Here is a 20,121-nt window from a genome sequence, read left to right as displayed (position 1 = left end):
TGGGTTTTAATCATTTACAGATGAAGCGCTTCCACGAACCTGCTTCCACCCTGGATGCGGAGCGTGAATGTACAAAACGAATCCCTAGCCGAGCATCAAATCTATGCCTCTGCGTCACCTCATTGGGCGATTTCTCTGCGACACAACGCCGCCATGCAGCGCACCGAGCCTAGCGACACTATGACCCAGCATGGGCCCGAATTGCAGGTCCAATGCAACCCACCAGATGCCTCCAGCTTTGCCAGCCAGCTCCACACTGAACGCACCCCCACCTACCCCTGTTCAGCCTTCTCGGACACCTCGTGCAGGCACCTCCTGATAGCCCTTCCAAGAGCACATTAAGCCATAGCAAGTCTCTAAGGCGCCATAGCAAGTCTCTAAGACGCCATCGCAGCCCTCTAACACGCCATAGCAATGCGCCCGCCGACCATACGGTACACGGAGCCTTGGTAACATTACGGCGCAGTGAGGACCCCAGTCCCACGTCCGCGCTCAATTTGATATGTGCGGTTTCTTGGATAAAATGTGAGTTCGCTTACACCCGCCGCCGCCTCTCCATATGCCGTGCAAGGCTAACGCTCGTTGCAGAGTCCAACACCTGTCACGGTAGCACGCTCTAAGCTCCTAGTGCCAGTCAGCCGATCACGTACACGCATGCTCGTGGCATACACGCCGCTCTGCCCAGTCCTTCAGCAACCCACTATGCTACCAAGCCCTGCTTGCTTCATGCATGTCACTGTTCTGAAGCCCACCGCGACTGTCACCTGATGAATCGACAGCACTTCTCCCAATCAACAACCTGGCAGCATCCGCCGCCTGCCTGCTGCATACCGACTGCAGCAACATGCCAGCCACACTACGACGCTTTTCCATCCTGGCCCGGTGCTTCAAATCATGCCACCATTTCACTCCCTGATTCCGTGTCATCTACCGTAACTTACTCGAATCCCAGAGACACATGCAATCTACGCACAGCCATGCCAGGTTGGACCGCGCACAGACAGCCTAAGCCGCTGCGCCTTGTGCACTGGATGGCAGCAAGGTGATGGTACCGTGGATGTTGCCGTCCGCCAGGTACCCCACCCACTGCGCCTCCACAGCCGCCTCCCCACGTGCCCGCTGCCCCTGCTGCCCCTGCAGCGCCTGCGCCTCCGCGGGCTCAGGAGCGAGTACCAACATACTGGAGTGTCCCCGAGTGCGCCCGAAGGACCCGAGCTTGTTGTCAATCGAAAAGATCTGGCGCCGCAGTCCGTTGACGCGCTGTAGCGTAACGCACATTTGTGGCATCAGCGCCGGCTTGCCAGCCATCAGTTTTTCCAGGTGTGCAATGCCCTCACCGAAAGCGACACTAGGCATCATGGGCTTGACATACAGCCCAGCGGTGCCCTTGCCTTGAATATGGCTGATGAGGACACGCCACGGCACCCCCATGGCGTGAAGGGACCTTTCCATAATCGGCGTGCCCTTTACACGCATGCCGACCCAGCCCCGCTGCTCCCGCTCAAGGCCGCCGAACACCGCCGCAAGCTCATCGCGGCTACAGCTCAATTTGTAGACACGCCCATCCTTCGGCAAACATTGCCGCCGCGGCTGCTGGCTCAACCAGGCGTCCGGTACACCACCGCTCTGAGGGCGGTGTTTCCACAGAGCCTCCTTCATGGCGCCAGATGCGTTCGCGTAAAGCGTGAACCAGTTGGCCTGCGCCGGCTCAATGGGAAACCAGCCGGCCTGGCTGTCCCGGTGGTCGTGGTGGGCCAAAGCCAGGGCGGGCACGACCAGGCTGAGGTACGTCTGGCTGCACTGCACCAGCCGGATCAGGTTGCACAGCCGCTGCCGCATTTCGGCGTCCGTACTGTCGTACTTGGCAGCCATCCACCTGCAGGCAACAAACTACATACGTAAGCGAAGGAGCTTTTCCCATCGGGCCTGCGTGTGCCGTCGGAACACGCCCCTGAAAGGTCACCCACAGCCCCCGCTCATTGGGGCTCCACTCACGCGGCCAGCAGCGCCAGCACGCTGCTTTCGCTGTCGGTGCCAAAGTCGTCCGACTCCAGTAGAGCCTCCAGCCCCAACGCCGGTAGCGCACGCATTTGAAAGTACAGCTGCTCGTTGTTCAACACTGACAGCGCGTCCCCGAAGTGCGCCACCAGCTGCCGCTTGGCCTCCGCCCGCAGATCCGTGAAGGCAGCAAAGTCAGGGTGATTCTGCGCGTCCGGCCACAGCCCTGGGCAGCGGTACAACTCCACCGCCGGCAGCTCCGACAAGCCCGATGCTGCGCCGCCGGCGCTGCTGGGCCCGCCACCGCCACCGGCGCCGCCACCATCAGGAGCAGCAGTTGCCGCGGCTCCCGAGGACCCGGCTGCACCGCCGTTAGCGCCGTTAGCGCCGTTAGCGCCAGCAGCGCCAGCAGTGGTCGGCGCTGCCTGCAGCTTCTCCTTGATCGCCTGCAGGCACGCCTCCACGCAGCCCTGGATGCCCATTGCGTCCGCCTGCCACCGCACCTGCAGCGCCTCTGTGATGCTGCGCGCCTCCAACAGGCCCGTGTAGGCAAATTTGATGGCCGCGATGGCGCAGGGCACGTCGTCCGCGGTGCTCACCGTTACGCGCAACTCCGGGAGCGGCTGCGGCGCAGCGGACGTGCCAGCAGTCGGCTCCGCTCTCTGCCGCTTGGCGGGCGGCTCGGTGCTCCTGGCTTCCCATACCATCTGAGGGGGGCGTGTGAAACGTCGGGCCGGTAAAGGAAAGGGCACAATTTCGGATAGCACGACAGGTTCGGTAAGCCCAACCCGAGCCACGGACCTTTGTTGCAAAGTCGTCGCTGGCGTATCGCAGCACCCAAGAGTGCGCTAACAGCGAGCCAACGCCTGCGCATTCCGCGGATGTTGGAGGACTGCTTTGCGAGGAGCCGGCCTCAGCAATTGCTGTGCGGTCCAGCACAAACACTATGCGGCAGTCTGCATCTTGCTGTTTCTCAAAGAGCTCCGAAATGCGCTTGATGAGATGCCTGTTTCCAGGTGGAGCCGCTGGCGTGTTATTATTTGACATCTTGTTATGCCCATTAACTTCTCAGAAGGCGACAGGCATGCCAACCAAGGGCTCGCGGTTCCAGCTAACTGCTCTTGCCCTACCTCGTGCATGGGCACCCCGTCAGCGCTTGCTTGGGAAAGTCTCTGTGGCCGATAGTTTTGTAAAGTTACAAGCCTTGCGTGCATCCGAGTCACGTGTAGGCTTACCTACAGGCTCACTCCGCACTGATCAGTCGGGCATCCACGTGTGACCAGCTCCATGCATGAACCCCCAGCCGCTTGCGCCTACACCCCAAAAACATGCGCTCCTAGCTCTAACCCTATCCTGGGACGTCCGTGACATTGAGTAGCGGCCGCAGGCGCCGTCACGACTGCACCTATACCGCCGAACTGATGTCTACGACCCTACTACTCAACCCTACGTGTCAGTGCCTGTTCATCGCAGTGCCACCCCTCACTTACATATCGACAAGCGCGTCCTCGGGCCCACATAACGTCATATCACATCAATGTTCCCAACCCGTCCATAGGACGCCACCTCCAAGAGCCCGCCCTGAAGGCAAGCCCCCGCCAGACCTCGGCTATTCGCCCGAAGTTATGTATGTACGCTCATAGAGCAACGAGTGCCAACCCTCTTCAAAAGGCTGTCCATTGCTGCATACGCCCCCGCACTGTGCATGCCGCTGGCGACCCGCGACACCCATGCCATCCAATCTGCGATCCTCGCACCACACAGTCCCCACGCACACCATGGGTAAATACCGAAAGCTCGGGCTCGAGCTCCGTACTACCGCAGTCGGTCTTCTGTCCTTCGCAGCTTAGGGCCGACCTTAACAGCCGTTTAACCACCGCGCATTGCGTCCATGCGCTTTCTCTCTTGTCCTCCTGCACCTCGCCACGACTGTGGCCAATCTCTCGACCTCCTGCACCGACACGATCCATTCCAGTCCATGGCCTAAAGCTTATGTCGCAGCGACCCAAAAAAGGTCACACAGTACGTCATTTGGTGATTTCCCTCCTGCTGAGGCAGCCACGCCAGCCTCCTTGCGGGGCCGGCAGGCTGGTTTTTTAATACGCGTGTCCATCAATGTAACTATCTGCCGCGCCTGCCCTGCACTGCCACCGCTGCGCACTCCGCAGCGGGGCTGCCGAATTCAGGAATTTCTTGTGCTACTCAGACCCTGTGCGGCTCGCCCGCCAATCTCTATGCGGCAAGCATCGCACTTGCCGCCGGGGTTGTAAGTTGCCTCGTGTCCATGACTCATTGCGCGCCCACAATCGCCCCAAACGCCCTTCCCCGTTCTCCATGCCCATAGTGGGCACGCTCGCCTCCCACGCACCCCAACCCACACCTGTGTCGGCAATCGGCGCCACATGGCGCGATTCTCTCATCTCCTCTCTACACACCTCCACAACCTGGCATGTGATGACACTGTGAGGATGCTTGGTGCTTGCGCTGACAGCGCCCATGCATGCACCAACCTTTAAGCGGAAACACAAAGGCCAAACAAACAAAACAGGAGCGGCGGCAGGACCAGGCCAGTCTCAGGGGTCTAGCGGTTTAAATGTGCAGCACGTCGGCTCTTCTGCAGTGGTGCTCAGCTCCCACGCGCCGCGTGTGCCCGCGTCTGCCGCTCGCTGCACGACTTCAGAACCTTCAATGCAAGGCACACACACTACACGTACATACACACACACAGAGCCCCATGCAGGAGAAAGCGCCTGCCCCGGCGCCCTGCCCACTCATGTGTGTGAATACGATGATAAAAACACGACTGGGATTGTGTACAGACGGGCTCGCAATCACGCGTGTTGCTTTATACGACTTGACTACGCACGAACAGCCTCAGCAGCGTCGCTGCGACATACCTAGCAGGAACTCTTGGCTGCTGCCCGCCGCCCCCGATGACCCTCTCACATGCCTTCCAACAGCAGCCCTCATCGCCGTGAGGCGGCGTCGGCCCCCGCATCTCCTCCTGTATTTCAGTAGCCGACTGCATAGCCACGCTTCTGCGGGTACGACTGCTGTTGCTGCTGCTGGTACTGCTGCTGCTGTTGCTGCTGCTGCATGCCCATACCGGCCAGGTAATGCGACGCCGCGATCGCCGCGGGCGTCATGGCCGCGGCGGCCGCCGGGTGGCGCCCGCCTATGCTGACCATGCCACCCATATGCTGCTGTTGGTGTTGGTGCTGGTGTGGCATCATGCCACCCACCATGCCAGCCGCGCCGCCGCCCAGGCCGGCCAGGCTGCCGCCGTGCAGGCCGTGCATGCCGGCGGCCGCCGCAGCGGCAGCAGCATGGTAGCCGCCCGCGCCGCCCACCATGCCGGCCGAGCCCGCATAGGGGTTGCCGGCAGGGCCGAGGCCAGCGGCAGCGTTGTAGGGGTTCGCGGCGGCGGCGGCGGCGGCAGCGGCCGCAGCGGCCATGTGCTGCTGTTGCTGCTGCTCGCGGTGTTGGCCGCCACCGTGGCTGTTGCTGTGGCCGTGGTGATGGTGGTGGTGGTGGTGATGGTGGTGCCCGCCGGTCGCGGCCTTGCGGCCCTGGGCGTTGTAGCTGGGCGGGGGCACGGCCGCGGTGGGGCCCGTGGTGGTCTTCAGAGCGCCGATGAGGTTGTTGATAATCTGCAGGCGCACGGGACACACCAGCCGGCACGATGAGAGACAGGTGGCAAGGCGCACACGAGCATGCTCTCGTACACAGCCACGCCGCGCCGAAAACATAAGCCACGCCCAGGTCTGCCTCCAAGCCCCTGCGATATCAGCCTACACGGCTCTGCCAAATCCCCAGCTCATCGCCTTCGTTATACCGGTTTGCGGGATGGTTTGCTGGGAAACTGGGAACTCGGTGCATTTCGGGAATGGGGACTGTTGTCGCGTGCCACTCCGTTGTCAAGCATAGGCCACACTCTCCTCCTCGCTCCATTGCATGAGGTTTGGTTTGGTATCCGATGTGCCTGTGCCACATACCGTCCCCGGCTCCCCGCTCACCTCCAGGTCACGCATGAGCTTGTCGTCCACCAGGCCCTCCTCTTTCTTGGCGTTCAGCTGCGCAATGAGGACCGCAATGTCCACGTCAGACGGCGCAGCGCTGCCGCTCGCCAGCGCTGCCGCCAGCGCCGCCTGGCTGCTGGTGCTCGCGGCGCCGCTGGCGCCGTTGCCCGGCGCCGGCGCCGCGGCGCCGCCACTGCAGGAGCTGGGGACCGCGTCAGGCGGCGAGCGCCCGTTCACGGCCGCGGGCGAGGCCTTCGCGGAGGTGCCGCTGCGGCCGATGGCCGGCGCAGGGGAGGCGCCAGCGGAGGCCGCGACGGCGGGGCTGTCGGCGGTGGAGAGCGGCGAGGCCTTGCCGGAGGAGGCGGGCGTGCTGAGCGCGGCGCCGCCGGCGGAAGAGGTGCTGGGGGCCTCACACACACTGCTGGCGTTGGAGCTGCCGCTCTGAGAGCGGCGGCCGCCGGGCGCGACGCCGCCGGCGCCGCTGCCGCCACCGTTGGCGCCCGCGGCACCGGTCGCGCCCACGTGCGACGCCAGCAGCCGCTGCACATCCCGCTCGTCACGGCCGGCGTCGGCGGCTGCGGTCGCGGGGTCAGCGACAGCGAAGCTGGGCACGGCCGCCGACACAGCCAGCGGCGGGTTGCCGCTGCCGCCCGACAGTGTCACCGCCGGCGACAGCGTGCGGCTGGACGCCGACGCAGACGCGGCGGCGCTGCTGCCGCTGAAGGCTGCCTCCACCGCCGCCGGTGGCACGAACGCGCGCCGGGAGGGCTTCTGCTCCGGCGTCGCCATCGCGGCGCCGGCGGCCGCCGCGGCGACCTGCTGCTGCCGCTGCTCTGCCTCGTCCGCGGCGCGCAGCTGCGCCAGCTGCAGGCGCAGCAACTCCGCCTCCTCGCCGGTGGCGGCGGCCACAGCTGCCGCCAGCTCCTCGTCCTCCTCCTCGGCGGCGTCCAGGTCCTCCGAGTCGTCATAGGCGCCGTCGGCGCCGCTGCCGCTGCCGGGGTCGCCGCCGGTCTCAACGCCGTCGGGCCCGATGGTCCTCGCCACCAACAACTTGCCCACCTCGAGCAGGCCCTTCATGGCGCGCTCGCGCGCGCGGCGCAGCGTGCGGCGCTGGCGCGCGTTAAGGCGCAGGCCGTTGGCGTCCACCGGGCCGGCCGCGCGCTCCTGGCTGCCGATGCCGCTGCCGCCACCGCCGCCGCTGCCCATGCCGCTGGCGCTGCCGCCGCTGCGGCGCTGGCGGCCGCCGCCGGGCAGCCCGACGGCGCCGACGGGCATCAGCCCGCCCATGCCGCCGCCCGGCGCCGCGCCCAACTGCGCCGAGTGCAGCGAGTTCATGTGGCCCGCCGCCGCAGCAGCCGCGTGGTGCTGTTGGTGGTGCTGTAGGCCGTGCATGCCGCCGCCCAGCAGCGACGCCGCCTGCAGCTGCATGTGCTGCTGGTGCTGCATGTCCGCCGCCACGGCCGCCGCCGCCGCGCGCAGGTTTTGATGCGCCGCCAGAATGTTGGCGTTGGCGCCGGCGGCGCCCAGCTGCGCCTGCAGCTGCGCCACCAGCGGGTCCGTGCTCATGGCGTGGTAGTCGTGGCCGTCCACGGCGACCAGCGCCGCGGGCTGCATGGTGGCCATGCCGCCCATACCGTTCATCTGGTACACCGTGCCGCCGGCAGCATGGTGGGGCACGTTGGCCGCCGCCGCCAGCTGCTGCAGCATGGCCGCCTGCAGCAGCGCCGGCTGGTGGCCGCCCGCCGGCGCCGCCGCCATCATCATCATCTGCGGCTGGGCGCCGGTGTGCACGCCGTACATCGCGCGCGGCCACATCTGCGGCGAGCCGATGCCGCCGGCGGCGGCCGCCGCCGCCAGGTCGTAGAAGCCCCAGGCCGTCGGAGCCGCCCCCGCCATGTGCGACGCGCCGTACCCGCCATCAGCGGCATACGCCGGGATGTCGACGTCGCCGCTGGAGATGCCCACGCCCGCGGCGAGGTCCACCGCGTCCAGGCCGCCAGGCATGCTGTGGCCGCCGCCAATGCCGGCAGAGGAGCTGTCGTCGGAGAGGGGGCCGCCGACGGCACCAACGGCGGCGCTCAGCGCCGCCGCCATGGAGGGCAGCGCGATGCCGGAGCAGGAGGTGCGGGCGGACATGGTGGTGACGGAGGTGGCGCCGTGCGGGGCGCCCGTGTACGAGGTGCGCGGCGGCGGCGTCAGCGCCTCGCCGGCGTACGAGGTGCGGGGCGGCGTGGTGGTGGTGAGCGCACTGACGCCGTTGTACGAGGTGCGGGGCGTCGGGCCGCGCGACGAGGCCGCGGCAGCAGCGGCCATGTTGCTCACGGCGGCAGCGGCGGCCGCCACCACGGCGGCCGCCGCGGCGGCAGTGGTCGGGTCTAGCGTGGAGGGGCCGCGTGCTCCGGCGCCGGTGGCCGAAGTGGCGGAGCCGCCCGAGCCGGTCGAGTGGCTGGAGCGGGCGGCGGAAGAGCCGGCGCTGTAAGACAGCGGCACAACGGGCGGCATGGACGGGTCGGGCGACACTGGCGCCGGCGGCTGCCCTGGCGGCGCCATCGGCGACACGTCATCCACGTCACCCAGGTCCGTCATGACGGCTGCGGGCATGTTGGCCGAGGCAGCCGCCGACGCTGCCTCGCCCGCCTGCCGTACGTCCTGGTAGCTGCTGTGGTTGGAAGGCAAGCCGCTGCCGTAGCCACTGCCGCCGTTGCTGACGCTGCCGTGGCCAGGAGCACCGTACACGCCACCAGAGGCGCTGGCAACGTAGTGCTGCTGCGACTGATGCTGCTGCCGGCCACCCGCCCGGCCGCCGTTTGCGGCCGGGCCATTGGCGGCAATCGCGCCGGCCACGCGTGCGAGGATGGATTGGTTCGCAGCACCGCCACCGCCGCCACCCGCTCCACCGTAGCCAACACCGCCGGTACTGCTACCGGTGCCGGGCCCGCCAGGCACGTAGCCGTTCACGCTGCTGTTGCTGCTGGTGCCGCCGTTTCCGGACGACTTGCGCGGACCAGGCTTGAGGGGCGAGGGCTGGTACGTCCGGCCCTTGTCGCCGGGGCCTGAGCAGCGCTGCTGCTTCACCACCGGCGCAGGGCCGTAGGGGCTGCCCGGGCATCCGCCCGGCCCCATCTGCATCGGCCCAGGGGCACCGCCTCCGCCGGGTCCGCCAAATGCATTAAAGCCGTTGAAGAGCGGGTGGAAATAGGCGGCTGAGCCGTGCGGGCCTTGCGGGCCGCTCGATTGCTGCTGCATGTTACCGTCATGCCCAGGAGGCGCGCCGGACACGGATCCCGACCGCAGGATGGGAGGGCCGCCCGGGGCGCCAGGCGGCGGCGGCGGGCCAAAGGGCCCGCCGGGCGCGTGCTGTGCAAACGGCGTCTGGGGAAACATCATCGCTGCGAGGGCGTAAGGGAATGAGACGAGATACGCGGCGAGTGAGGCAAAGCCAGGAGGCAGAAAAAACACAGCTTGCTGAACTGGTCCTCGACAACAAACGGGAGTACTTGGTAAGAGCTCCGTGGCGCCAGCCAATGCCCGTACTGCTTGTAACAGCCCACGGAGAGATCAAATGTGCTTTTCTGCCATGATCTCCATCGCAATCTACCTGTTGTGACCTACCTGCCCGCGCCTTTCCATCAAACTTAAATCCCACCCATCATCCGGTCGCCGCCGCCACGCCGCTCACCAGACCCCCTCACCTCCCCTTCCCTGATCGCTCCGATCAGCCCCCAACCTCTGCTCACCCGTGGGCGTGCCGACGGGGCTGCCCATGAGCGGGGTGAGGCCGCCGCGCGGGCTGTCCGGAGCGCCCGACAGCACCACCGGGAACATCACGTAGCCAGTGGGCGGCGGCGGGGCGGCATAGGCCATAGCTACAGGAACCGCAGTGGCGCCGACGCCCACGCCTAAGGGCGCCGCGTGGATGGGCAGCGAGACCGGCGACGAGGGGCAGCAGCCACTATTGGCACCGGAATAGGACGTGTAAGCGGACTTCTGTGGGGATAAGGGAGAGGTGAGGGCAAGGAAGGGTCGGGCTTGAAGCAGGGAGGCGGTTTAGGCAGGCTCTGGAACTCCTGCCGCAACGCCCGGCTCGGAGTCAGCAAATTCACTGCACAAACGATGTGCGCGGATTAACAAGACCGCGGATAAACCGGCTACTACACGTGCCCTCCTTGAGCACCGCCCCTCCCTTTTCCCCAGCCCACAGCCTCCCCCCGTCTCGTCAAGGAGTTGCCGCGCAAACCGAGGAGCTAGGGTAGGCGAGCCCGCCCACCCGTCTGCCCAGTCGCAGTATCCATCAATGCATGCTTGCTGGCGCTGAGCTCACTATCATGCCAGAACTCACCGGGCTGTCGGGGTAGTGCTGAGGAGGTTGCCCGCTGAAAGAATTTCGCCACAACCAAGGGCTGTGGCCACCTGCGGGCAGGATGTAGAAAGTGGAATGCGGCATTTGTGACATTTGCGAGGTCACCATAGCCAACAGTCAACGGTGCTCCAGGCACGAGCGCTGTCAAGCGAAGCGGTGGCGAACCATCGGCGCCTTTTTTCGCGGGAAACAGGGGCAGCGGCCTCTCGTTGCAGACCCCAACCAGCTTCAATGATCTGAGAAAGTGCGTATTCCCCAGCCGCAACCTTCCCGCAAAGCGAAAGCTGGGGGGGGGGGGCTTCGCGCGAGGGCTTGCCCGGGGCGAGAGCTGAGCGGTTAGACGCCGCAATCACCTTATCGAGGTATAAATCACGAGCTCGCTGTAGCCCAAACACACAGCTGCAGGTGTGGGGCTTGCCGCGGAGGTAGGACTAGAGGCGGACCAGCCCAACCTAAAATGCCGCTTCTGCTACGTGCTCACCAGCGTCTGCGCTTCGTCTCGGTGTACGTGATTCTTCTCTGTATGTGCGAACTTTCAAGTCCTTGTAGTTGCCCTGCGTTTTGGCGAGGGCGCGGGCGAGGGGAGGCAAAGAGACAGCGAATTCAAGGCCGGGGCTCATGCGGGCTCTGAGGCTACCTCAGCGCACCACGACTCGAGCACAACGAACCCCGCGCCAGACGCCCCGTACGCTGCAATATTATAATCTGCGGCCTCTGGCGTCGCAGTTCGCGTGGCGCTTGTGCGGTCACCACTCGCCTTCGCACAGGAATCCTTCGCAGTTTCCAGGCTCTGGCCCACCCAGCACATTCACCCAGAATCAACCTTCATATAGAAGGGATGTGTACGGTAATTACCCTTGCTTACCTCGCGTCCAGGCCGGCCCTCTCCAGGGCCCCTCGGCGACGAAGCTGCGTGAGGTGGCTCCATTTCCGCCCAGCAGCGCCCTATACCAGCAGCTATACCTGACCACTTATGCTCGCATCGAAGTGGGAACTTGTAAGGGCGGACGCGGTGACATGACTTGTTCCGAGTGTAGCGTCGTTGCTGTGTTATAGTTATTGCTAGACGTAGTTATATGTGATAGCGTGAAGCAGGAGATGAATAGGAATGTAAGGAAACGAGACGGCGCTATGTTCTTGATGAGCGTTCATCCCTGAGCCCAGCTGCCGCGCTGCCCGAGCAACAGGCAGGACATAGACCGGCAGTAATAGCACAATTTGACCATAAATAAGAACGTGTCCTTGGCTCCTGTGAAAGTGAAAGCGTCGTCCACAAACAAGATATGGACATGCGGGCCAGCGAAGTGGCACAGGCGGGCGCAGCTGCAGGTGGTTTCTGTCCTGTAGAAATTGCATCTGAAGCATGGCAGAACCATCAGTGTCGTCACACGTGCCGTTGCGAACGTCACGGTTTCGGGGGCATCAATGCGGCCGCGCTGCAGCGAAAGAGCGCCTGCTCACGATTCACACTGTGTGCTTAAACCGTCGCCGAGTAATTCAGCATGCCACGAGGTTATGGTTACGGGGAAGCTGGGTGTTGCACAGCCCTTGCACTGCCTTTGCGGCCAGAACAGCCTACTCTCGTGCCGCCTGCAAGCCCACTCCGCCATCCGCTCTGGTCTACGTACGCATTCGTTTCCACACCACTCGTCATTGACAGGCCAGGAGTTCCTGTGCCACGGCCCTACCAAGGAGCTGGGCGGCCCCACAGCACCCAGTCATAGCTGCTTTGGGTCTGCTCGCAAACCTGTGCAGCCCCACAGCACCTTGTCCTAGCTGCTTTGTAGCCACCTATGGGTCAGACAGTGCCCTGCACGCACGCCACAGCGCGTAGTGGCGATCAATCGGGGTGTTACCGTACGGCATGTCTGGTCCCTTGCTGTGGCGTGACACGACTGACATCCCGTCCAACGGTTCTGCGGATCACTCATGCGAGACAAGAAAAGTGATTCTTCCTGAGCCCACGCCACGTCTCCAGTCAAACGCCGGCCGCGTCTACCTCCGTCTACCTCATCTCCCGGACATAGCCGGGTTGGTTTGGTCGACCAGTAGTGAAGTATGCCACGCGTGGTTTGCGCCAGTAGTGATTTTGGTGTCGACCCACGCACGAACGCCGTACGGACAGAGGTGGTCCTGAGGTGCCTCTTGCCTCTTGGATGGGGTGCGCGGCCTGACTTGCGGCGCGGTGTGCTTTTGTACGCCGCGCTTGTGTGTGATGGTTCAGTTGCATGGGGCGGCCTGAGTGATCGGGTCATTCGCACCAGCGCACAGCAGCTTGCGTTGATTGGCAGGATATGGGTCGGGTACCCGCTGCGGGCACTCCAGGCAACCCAAATTCCATTTCCCTTCATCCTGCTATACCCCGTCTGGGGCTTCCTGGTGTACGGTACGTCTGCAGTGGCAGTACTGTTGGCCCTAAGCTGTTTCTGCGTGGCTACGCAACCCGGATGCACTCCGAGACTTATGGCTACGTAGTGTGTTGCATGCCACTACACCTCTTCGCCCTTGTGGGCGGAACACGGAAGTCTACAACACATACGGCTTTAACCCTGTGGAACACGCCCTGGGGCATCTGATGTGGCTTTTGCCGAATATCCTGCTACAGCCCTCCTCCGCCTCCCTTCCTTTTGCTCCCAGTAATCTTCCTCTTAGAAACAGATCGGCCTGTGTAATAGGGAAACAAGAACACGTTGTGCGATTGTGTGTTACACACCAGCCACGCCTACATCCCCATGCCTGACGGAGTGGCATCCTGAGGTGGCATACTTGTTGTGTGTGGTTACAAGGTGGTGAGCACGACGTGCATTCCTGTCCTTGTAGAAACCTAGGCCCGGGCCGGGGGGCCCTTATAACGCCTGCAACACTTATATATGCAGCTAGTTTGGTCCCCGAATGGGGGTGCTTATGCTCCTGTGCTCCCAAATGGAATCTAGTAACGCGGCTAACCTGGCTGGGTCCGCATTCTGCATGACGGCCTGCATTCCGCCTGTAAAATTGATCTCGCTACCCAAACGCAACTGGTCGTAGGCCGTACACCGCATGAGCACATGATTCTCATCTTCGACTTCATTTGCAACACATAGCGGGCAAATCCTCTCCTCCCTAGGTCGTCCATAGGCGCGGTTGGCAGTAAGCGGCCAGCAGCATAGGCGGAACCTCATCAAGGCCTTGTGGTGCGCAACTGGTATAAATGCTCTACTGTGCCCTTGCATGGTCAGTGGTGCCGCTCCTTCCGCATAATAATAATAATAATTACAACGCCGGCCCATAGGGCCTGGCATGGATTAACGGGGCAAGGTGACTAGGGCGAGAGGGCCCGCCCCCCTCACGCTGACGCCTCACCACGAAAGAGTCACAACCTCCGAAACTACAACCTCCAAGTCCTAGGCCGCTCTTCAAAGTCCACTACATCCGAGCCTGCACACCTAGCATATCGAGCTAGGGAAACGCCGCGTTATAGTAGTGGAGCACTGCCAGTTCGTGCAAACCGAGGAGCCATGGCGCTCCTCCTTGAGCCTTGGATCTTGAGCCTTGTCTTGAACCTTGGACCTCGCCACTAAATCGGACTTCTGCACCACGACCTGTCTAGGTTGCAGCGGGCATAAGCCCGCAATTGCCACTAAGAGCAATTACCTATCATTCGTGGGTTTCGCACCAATCTTTCGCCTTTTGCATAATTGGGCTTTTATCCGGATTCGTACCCGGGTCCCTTCTGCCGTAAGGACGAGTCAAATCACTAACCAGCTAGGCCGGGGGCCTGATTGTGCACACCCTCCTCGTCTGGGCACGAGGCGGGGGGGGGGGGGTGGGGGGGGGGGGGGGGGGGCTGTGATGGAGGTGTGCGATGCCGCGCGGGATGTATGGTGAAGGTGCCAGGGTGGGGAGTAGCCAGGCCGGCGATGAGGTTTGCTGCATCTATACTGCCGCCGTCCTGCAGCCAAGACCTTCGTTGAAGGGCAGCGTGTGTGTGTGTGTGTGTGTGTGTGTGTGTGTGTGTGTGTGTAATGCACAGTATGTGTGTGTGTGTGTGTGTGTGTGTGTGTGTGTGTGTGCCTGAAAGGTGTGTCAGCTGGGCAGGCATTGATTGGTGCAAATTAAGCAACGAGTGTTCACCAGCGCCATCAATAACAAAACTGATGAACAGGCTGTGTCATGCTGGTTTCCAATGTCGATGTCGAGCGCTCATATCTTACGAAGGCAGGGGCGGTGTCAGTGGCCTTTTTGGGCTGAGCCCCCCGAGCGAAGCGATCCAGGGGGGGGCGAAGCCCCCCAGGATTGCCCCTGTCCGTGCGTGCGTGCGTGCGTGCGTGCGTGCGTGTGTGCCTGTGTCGACAAAAAGTACCATACTGGCACAAACCGCGAGTGCCACGTATTATTAATTGCAATTAACTATTGTAGAAAAATAGACGGCAGGGAAAACTCGGCCGGAGCGAGAAGCGACCTCGTGAGTCCATGGACATCTTGACTTTCTTCAGTTCGCGAGTATAGCTCTCGGCCCCTAAATATCTTACATCCATGTATCAAAACATGTCGACGACAAGCGTCTTGGGGCAAGAATGTCGAATTTGTTTGCAACAGCCAAACCATGCGTCCCCGAGCCTTACATGTGTCGCGGCCCGGGATCCCGCGCCCGAGCCCGGCTAGCCGTTTGCGGTGCTTGAGTGGGATGTGGGTGAGGTGCATTTGGGATATCATGGACCGTGAAGTGGCGTGGGTAAGGTGGCGTGGCGTGGCGGGGACAGGGCATGTCAGTGCCTCGGCACGGCGTTGGCATAGTGGCCAGTCCCGCTGGATGGGCTTGCAAGGGTGCTGTTCATGTCGCCGGTGCCCATCGTCACATCCCCTTGCGCAACATGGGGCTCAGCCCATTTTCCAGCTGTACAAAGCTGACACCCCTTGTTCCTTAAAATGGCGAAACAGGAGTTGACGAAACAGGCTGCCGCCGCTTCATTCACCCCCAAAATTGTTTCGCGGGCTCCGCCCCTGACCCGCACCATGTCAACACCAACACGATTCGCCCACTCCTTGGTGTATGCCGTCGACCTAAGAAATAGAAATAGAAATAGAGACACCCTGCCGTAGGCAAGTGGTGTGCCGTCGACCTAACCCCACTTTCCCGTTAGGGGAATCCCTGTCTCCCGTGTTGGTCGGTCGTGCTCGGTCAAGGCAAATGTAACGACCGCTCCCAACATCATTAACGCTTCTATGGTGGTGTCCATCCGTGAGGCTGACTATGAACACATGCAACAGTGTAACAACAACAGCTATAACAAGATCGCAACCTCAGCGCTTGTGATGATCTGTGGTCAACAGCCGTCATTGATGTGTGAGGCCTACGTCTTCCTTGTTGCAAGTCGTGGTGCAACAATCCCGTACAGATGCAAGCACAGCTGGCGTTGCTTAGGGCACGTGCGCTAGTACCCACGCAAGCTGATACGGGAGCACGTTGATGACGTCGGGTGATGCGCCATGGCGAGAGTGCATCATGTGCAGCAGAGCAGCATGACCGCGACGACCAGCAGCAGGCGTTCATGCTGTACGCGCAGCTCCTGCTAGCAGAGGCCGCCGGCGTCCGTCAGCCCCCCGTGTGCTCGGTGCTCACCGGCAAAGCCGGCAGCGGCAAGTCGCGGGTGCTGCAGGCATTGCTGTGGTTTGCATACCAGCATCGCTGCGAGTCTCTCATTGCCCTCGTGAGCTACACGTGGCGCGCCGCGCTGCATGTGAGTTGTGTGTGGGGTGTGTGGTGCAAGAGAGGTTCAGTTCAGAGGTGAAGTGTGGTGGTGGTGGACTGGTCCTGGTAGTCCTGCTCGTGCGTGCCGGGGAATTTAGCAGCCAGCGAGCCTTACATGATCGTGCTGTTGGCTTCGGCCGCTGCCATCATGGTCCATTTACAGGATTCTACGCCAGGCGTGCTCGGCACCAGCACCACGTCCTTCTTTGCAACTGCTGGCACCTTTGGTCCGCCTCACCGCGATCGAGTGGAGCGCAACCTCAATGGTGTGCGCTTCATTTTCCTAGATGAGTTTAGCACGTGTGGGCTATCCCACTGGGCGCGCATTTGTATGCATGTGCACGCGGCACGGAGGCATGTGGGTATAGACAGCACGCACTTATATCACGGGCCGCTGTCAGATTTGCATGGCCTGCTTGTTGGCGACTTGCGTCAGTTGCCACAGCCACGGCACGTGCCGCTATATAGCGGTGCTGCCGAGGAGAGCTTGCGGCGGCTGCTGGCGCCAGGCGCGGGGGACGGTGGGGCCATGGAGCGCCAGATCCGGCAGCTGGAGCATCCGGAGGGCAGCATGAACCTCATGGGGCGGGAGCTGTGGAATATGGTGCCGTTCGCGTTCGTTCTCACTCACCAGCATCGGCAGCAAGCAGGCGTACGTAGGTGACAGCGACGAACCTCTCTTCATGCTAGCGGAGAAGTTTGGTGGCGTGCAGGAAATCTCTCAGGCAGACCTGGACACAGCGTGCCAGCAGCTCAATGCTCGTGTTTGGCAGCCCCCGAAGCCAGGGATTGACCCCGTGCCCCAGCCCTTTGCAGTTGTCCAGCGCCATGTCGTGCGGGTTCCACTGGCATTGCAGCTCGTGCAGCTGCATGCGCTCGCGCAGCGTCAGCAGCTGCTGCTGTGGCGTAGCGCGGACTTGTCGCCTGACGGCAGCAGCTTACCTATTTCGCATGTGCATCAATTAGAGGCGCTTGGCGGGGCCGAGGATGATAGCGGTGTGCCCGCTGTGTGCGCATTCTTTGCTGGTATTCGTTACGTGTTTACATCAAATGAGCATGTGCGTCTGTATCACATCAACAACAACAGTGCCACAGGCACCGGCATTGTTCTGCATCCCAACGAGCCACCATTGCCAGATGCAAGCATTGCCCCCGTGCATGTCCTCAAGTTCGTGCCCTCGGCTGTAATGGTGCGCCCCGACGGGCCTGATGCGGGTCGGGTGTCTGTTGATCAGGCCCTGGATGTCGGGGAGATTCCTGTTTTACCGTGCAGTGCTATGTTCACATCGCAGCATGCAACCCTGCGGTTGCCTGTGATGCGCTGGGGCTTTCGTGTGGAGCTTGCGTATGCAGTCACCGATTACTTTGCGCAGGGGCAAACTCTGCCACCGCACGAACTGTGGCTGGTGGATATGTGCAAACCGCAGCACGGTAGTTGGCGGCGGGCTTCCATTTACGTAATGCTCACCAGGTTTCGTGGGTTGCATGCCTTGCATTTAGTGCGCCCGCTGTGGGCCTCGCGGGCAGAAGAGCGCCGGGTTAAAAAGGCGCTGCGTACCATGCTAATGCCCGAGACAGATCTAGCTGCAGAATGGCAGCGGTTATTGAGACTCTCGCAGAGCACAGCAATAGCGGTGCCAGGTATGATTTGATTGATTGATGTTACAAGTTCATGCTCGTAGATTGGTCCAAACGAGCCAGGAAGCTCATGGACCGCCAAAACTAGTCTCAAAAGGATTATTCAAAAAGCAAAACAGTTCATGCAATAATATATCTAAATTGGTCGCGCCGTAAGGTCGTTACGTCGCAGCCTTATCGCGTGAATGACACGCGCTAAACCCCTCTGGTCACCACTGGCCATCGCGTCCATCATAGTCGCGGGAATCACCTCCCACAGCGTGCTTCTGATATCATCGTACGCCTTGCACTCAAGCAGCACATGCCTCTCATCCTCTACCCTACCGTTCCAGCCCCTATTAAACCATCGGTTAATCGCTGGTTACCCAGCGGTTATCCCGGGAGGAATGGCCGGTTTGGCACTCAGGTTACCATCGGTTTATTTGGGCTTGAGGCCGCAGACCGATGGTTAATAGACCGCCTCACTGGTTACCAGCGGTTAACAGACCGCGTGGTAACCAGTGTCGGACCAACTGGTTACCGTGCAGTGACCGCTTGGTTACCGTGCTGCGGCCCAGGCCCGCCCAGCTGCCGCCTGCCGCCCAGCCCCCGCCCAGGCCCGCCCAGCCCCCGCCCAGGCCCGCCCAGCCCCCGCCCAGCTGCATGCCGCCCAGCCCCCGCCCAGCCCGCCTGCCAGCCTGGGTTTAGGGTTGTTCATTGTGGCCTGTAAAGTGTCTCCTTTACATGATGCCGCCTTGATATACAAGCCCCGCCCTAGCAGTGACCACACACATCAGCCTGCTGCATTTTGTACCAAGTGCCCAACCCATGTCAACTGCCCCCACGCACCAATACTACTGCATTCCACTGACTGCATCAATGTACTTCACCTCGTGCCCAAGAGACCAACGGCGGCAGGGCAGCGAGGAGGTCACCTGCCTTATGTTCCCAGTCCAACTCACCAACAACACCATACTCAGTTAGCCCTCTGCTTCCCTACTCCTTGGCACTCTCCAGCTGAGTCTCCGTGCATTCAAAGCCCACCACAGTCTTGCTCTCCTGGTCTGCCACTGTCTACAACACTATATTACGTCTGTGCTATTAACCCAAGCCTGTCATATGATGTCTAAATGGTATGAATGTGTCAAACGTGCAACAACAACCACTGGCGTGTCTGCTGGGCATGACGTCTCCCACCACCTTGACACCCGCCTCCATTGCAGTCGGCACATCACCCGCCTCCACAGCAGCCGCCACTGGTGCCACCGCACCTGTCTCCAACTCTAGTGCCGGACAGCTCGTGTCATGCTAGCTCCTGTAGTTCTGCCTCCACTGGCTGCACCTGCATGCACGCGTGCACACATGTGAACACACCCTGCACTCCTGCCGCAAGGTGCCAATGCCAATGCAAGGCTGCCGGCCAAGAACAGAGTGCTTGGTAGTGCACCGGACCTATCTCATGAAGCGGGCCTGTATGTGTTTCGGTGTGTATGCCCACTGGTGATGCGGACACTCACCGTTGCTAAACACAATGTTGGAGGTGTGGCGGCAGTCCAGCCAGCCGACCTGGGGGAAGGGGCGTGTGGCAGCAGGCGGGTATGTGACACGGACTAGAGGTACCAGGAAGTGATATAGACATACATACCATACAGCACTAGTAAGGGAGGCAGCAAACAGTCATCTCTTGAAGGCTGGGGCTCTGACTAGCGAACACAACGTGAGTGAAGGGGTTGCGAACCATCTTGCGCCAGGGTTGCAGCCGCTGGGGACCTGCATCTACCTGCATCTACGGCATCTCCTCAAACATATTTCCCATGGACTCACCCTCGAATGGCTCCTAGAATCGTCCTCAAGAGCATGGCGGAGGATCCTGCAAGTACACATACACACACACGGGGTTGTGACATATGGCCGGGCGGGCAATCCAGGCTGCAGGTTTAAAGCCTCCCGTCTTCATTTTAACCTGTGGACTAACCTGTGGACTTCCGTGAGGCGCGACAACGGTCGTGCTGAACGTGATGTTGAATGTATGGCGTTTTTTACCATTAAAACATTAAAAGCACAGCTGAGCATTTATGAGGCACAGTTGTAAGTCTCATGTGATAGCTGGCTTCAGCTGACGTCTCAGCAGCAGCGTCGCCGAGCTGGTCAACGAGCGGTCAGCAGCGCGAGAACTCGCGTCCCAAGCCAACAAAGCAGCCTCAGCCACCAGCTTTTGTTCTACTGACATTAGAAGTAGCCTTATTTTGTGTTTACAAAGCAAAATAGCGACTGGCGAGGGGCGGAATGAGGGAGAGCGAGCAAACGCTCTATAATGAAATGTAGTATATAAATTATATGTATACCGGTATATCAGTTATCACAGCATATGTATATATTAAACTGCTTGAAAATGA

The 20,121-nt window shown here is 61.7% G+C and overlaps 3 protein-coding genes across 3 annotated transcripts; 1 reads left to right on the top strand and 2 right to left on the bottom strand.

The window, feature by feature from the left end:
- Positions 1-2: 2 nt before the first annotated feature.
- Positions 3-3,130, bottom strand: CHLRE_05g238000v5 (uncharacterized protein). The gene is made up of 3 exons (XM_043062301.1): positions 2,800-3,130; positions 1,996-2,705; positions 3-1,876 (listed from the first exon to the last, which is right to left on the bottom strand). Exons 1-3 carry the CDS (start codon positions 3,043-3,045, stop codon positions 1,006-1,008), a joined length of 1,827 nt encoding a protein of 608 aa, XP_042924865.1. The 5' UTR covers positions 3,046-3,130; the 3' UTR covers positions 3-1,005.
- A 51-nt stretch (positions 3,131-3,181) lies between these two features.
- Positions 3,182-11,610, bottom strand: CHLRE_05g237950v5 (uncharacterized protein). The gene is made up of 6 exons (XM_043062300.1): positions 11,243-11,610; positions 10,859-10,931; positions 10,357-10,427; positions 9,755-10,004; positions 6,015-9,406; positions 3,182-5,648 (listed from the first exon to the last, which is right to left on the bottom strand). Exons 1-6 carry the CDS (start codon positions 11,303-11,305, stop codon positions 5,010-5,012), a joined length of 4,488 nt encoding a protein of 1,495 aa, XP_042924864.1. The 5' UTR covers positions 11,306-11,610; the 3' UTR covers positions 3,182-5,009.
- A 3,820-nt stretch (positions 11,611-15,430) lies between these two features.
- CHLRE_05g237930v5 (uncharacterized protein) lies at positions 15,431-17,726 on the top strand. Its single transcript, XM_043062299.1, has 2 exons — positions 15,431-16,097; positions 16,545-17,726. The coding sequence occupies exons 1-2, from the start codon at positions 15,840-15,842 to the stop codon at positions 16,770-16,772; spliced, it is 486 nt and encodes a 161-aa protein (XP_042924863.1). The 5' UTR covers positions 15,431-15,839; the 3' UTR covers positions 16,773-17,726.
- The last annotated feature ends 2,395 nt before the right edge of the window (positions 17,727-20,121 follow it).

The sequence above is a fragment of the Chlamydomonas reinhardtii genome, chromosome 5 (assembly GCF_000002595.2).
Source record: "Chlamydomonas reinhardtii strain CC-503 cw92 mt+ chromosome 5, whole genome shotgun sequence".
In the NCBI taxonomy this organism is placed as follows: Eukaryota; Viridiplantae; Chlorophyta; class Chlorophyceae; order Chlamydomonadales; family Chlamydomonadaceae; genus Chlamydomonas; species Chlamydomonas reinhardtii.
Note: the sequence above shows the minus strand (reverse complement) of the source record. Positions and strands in the feature narration are given on the sequence as shown.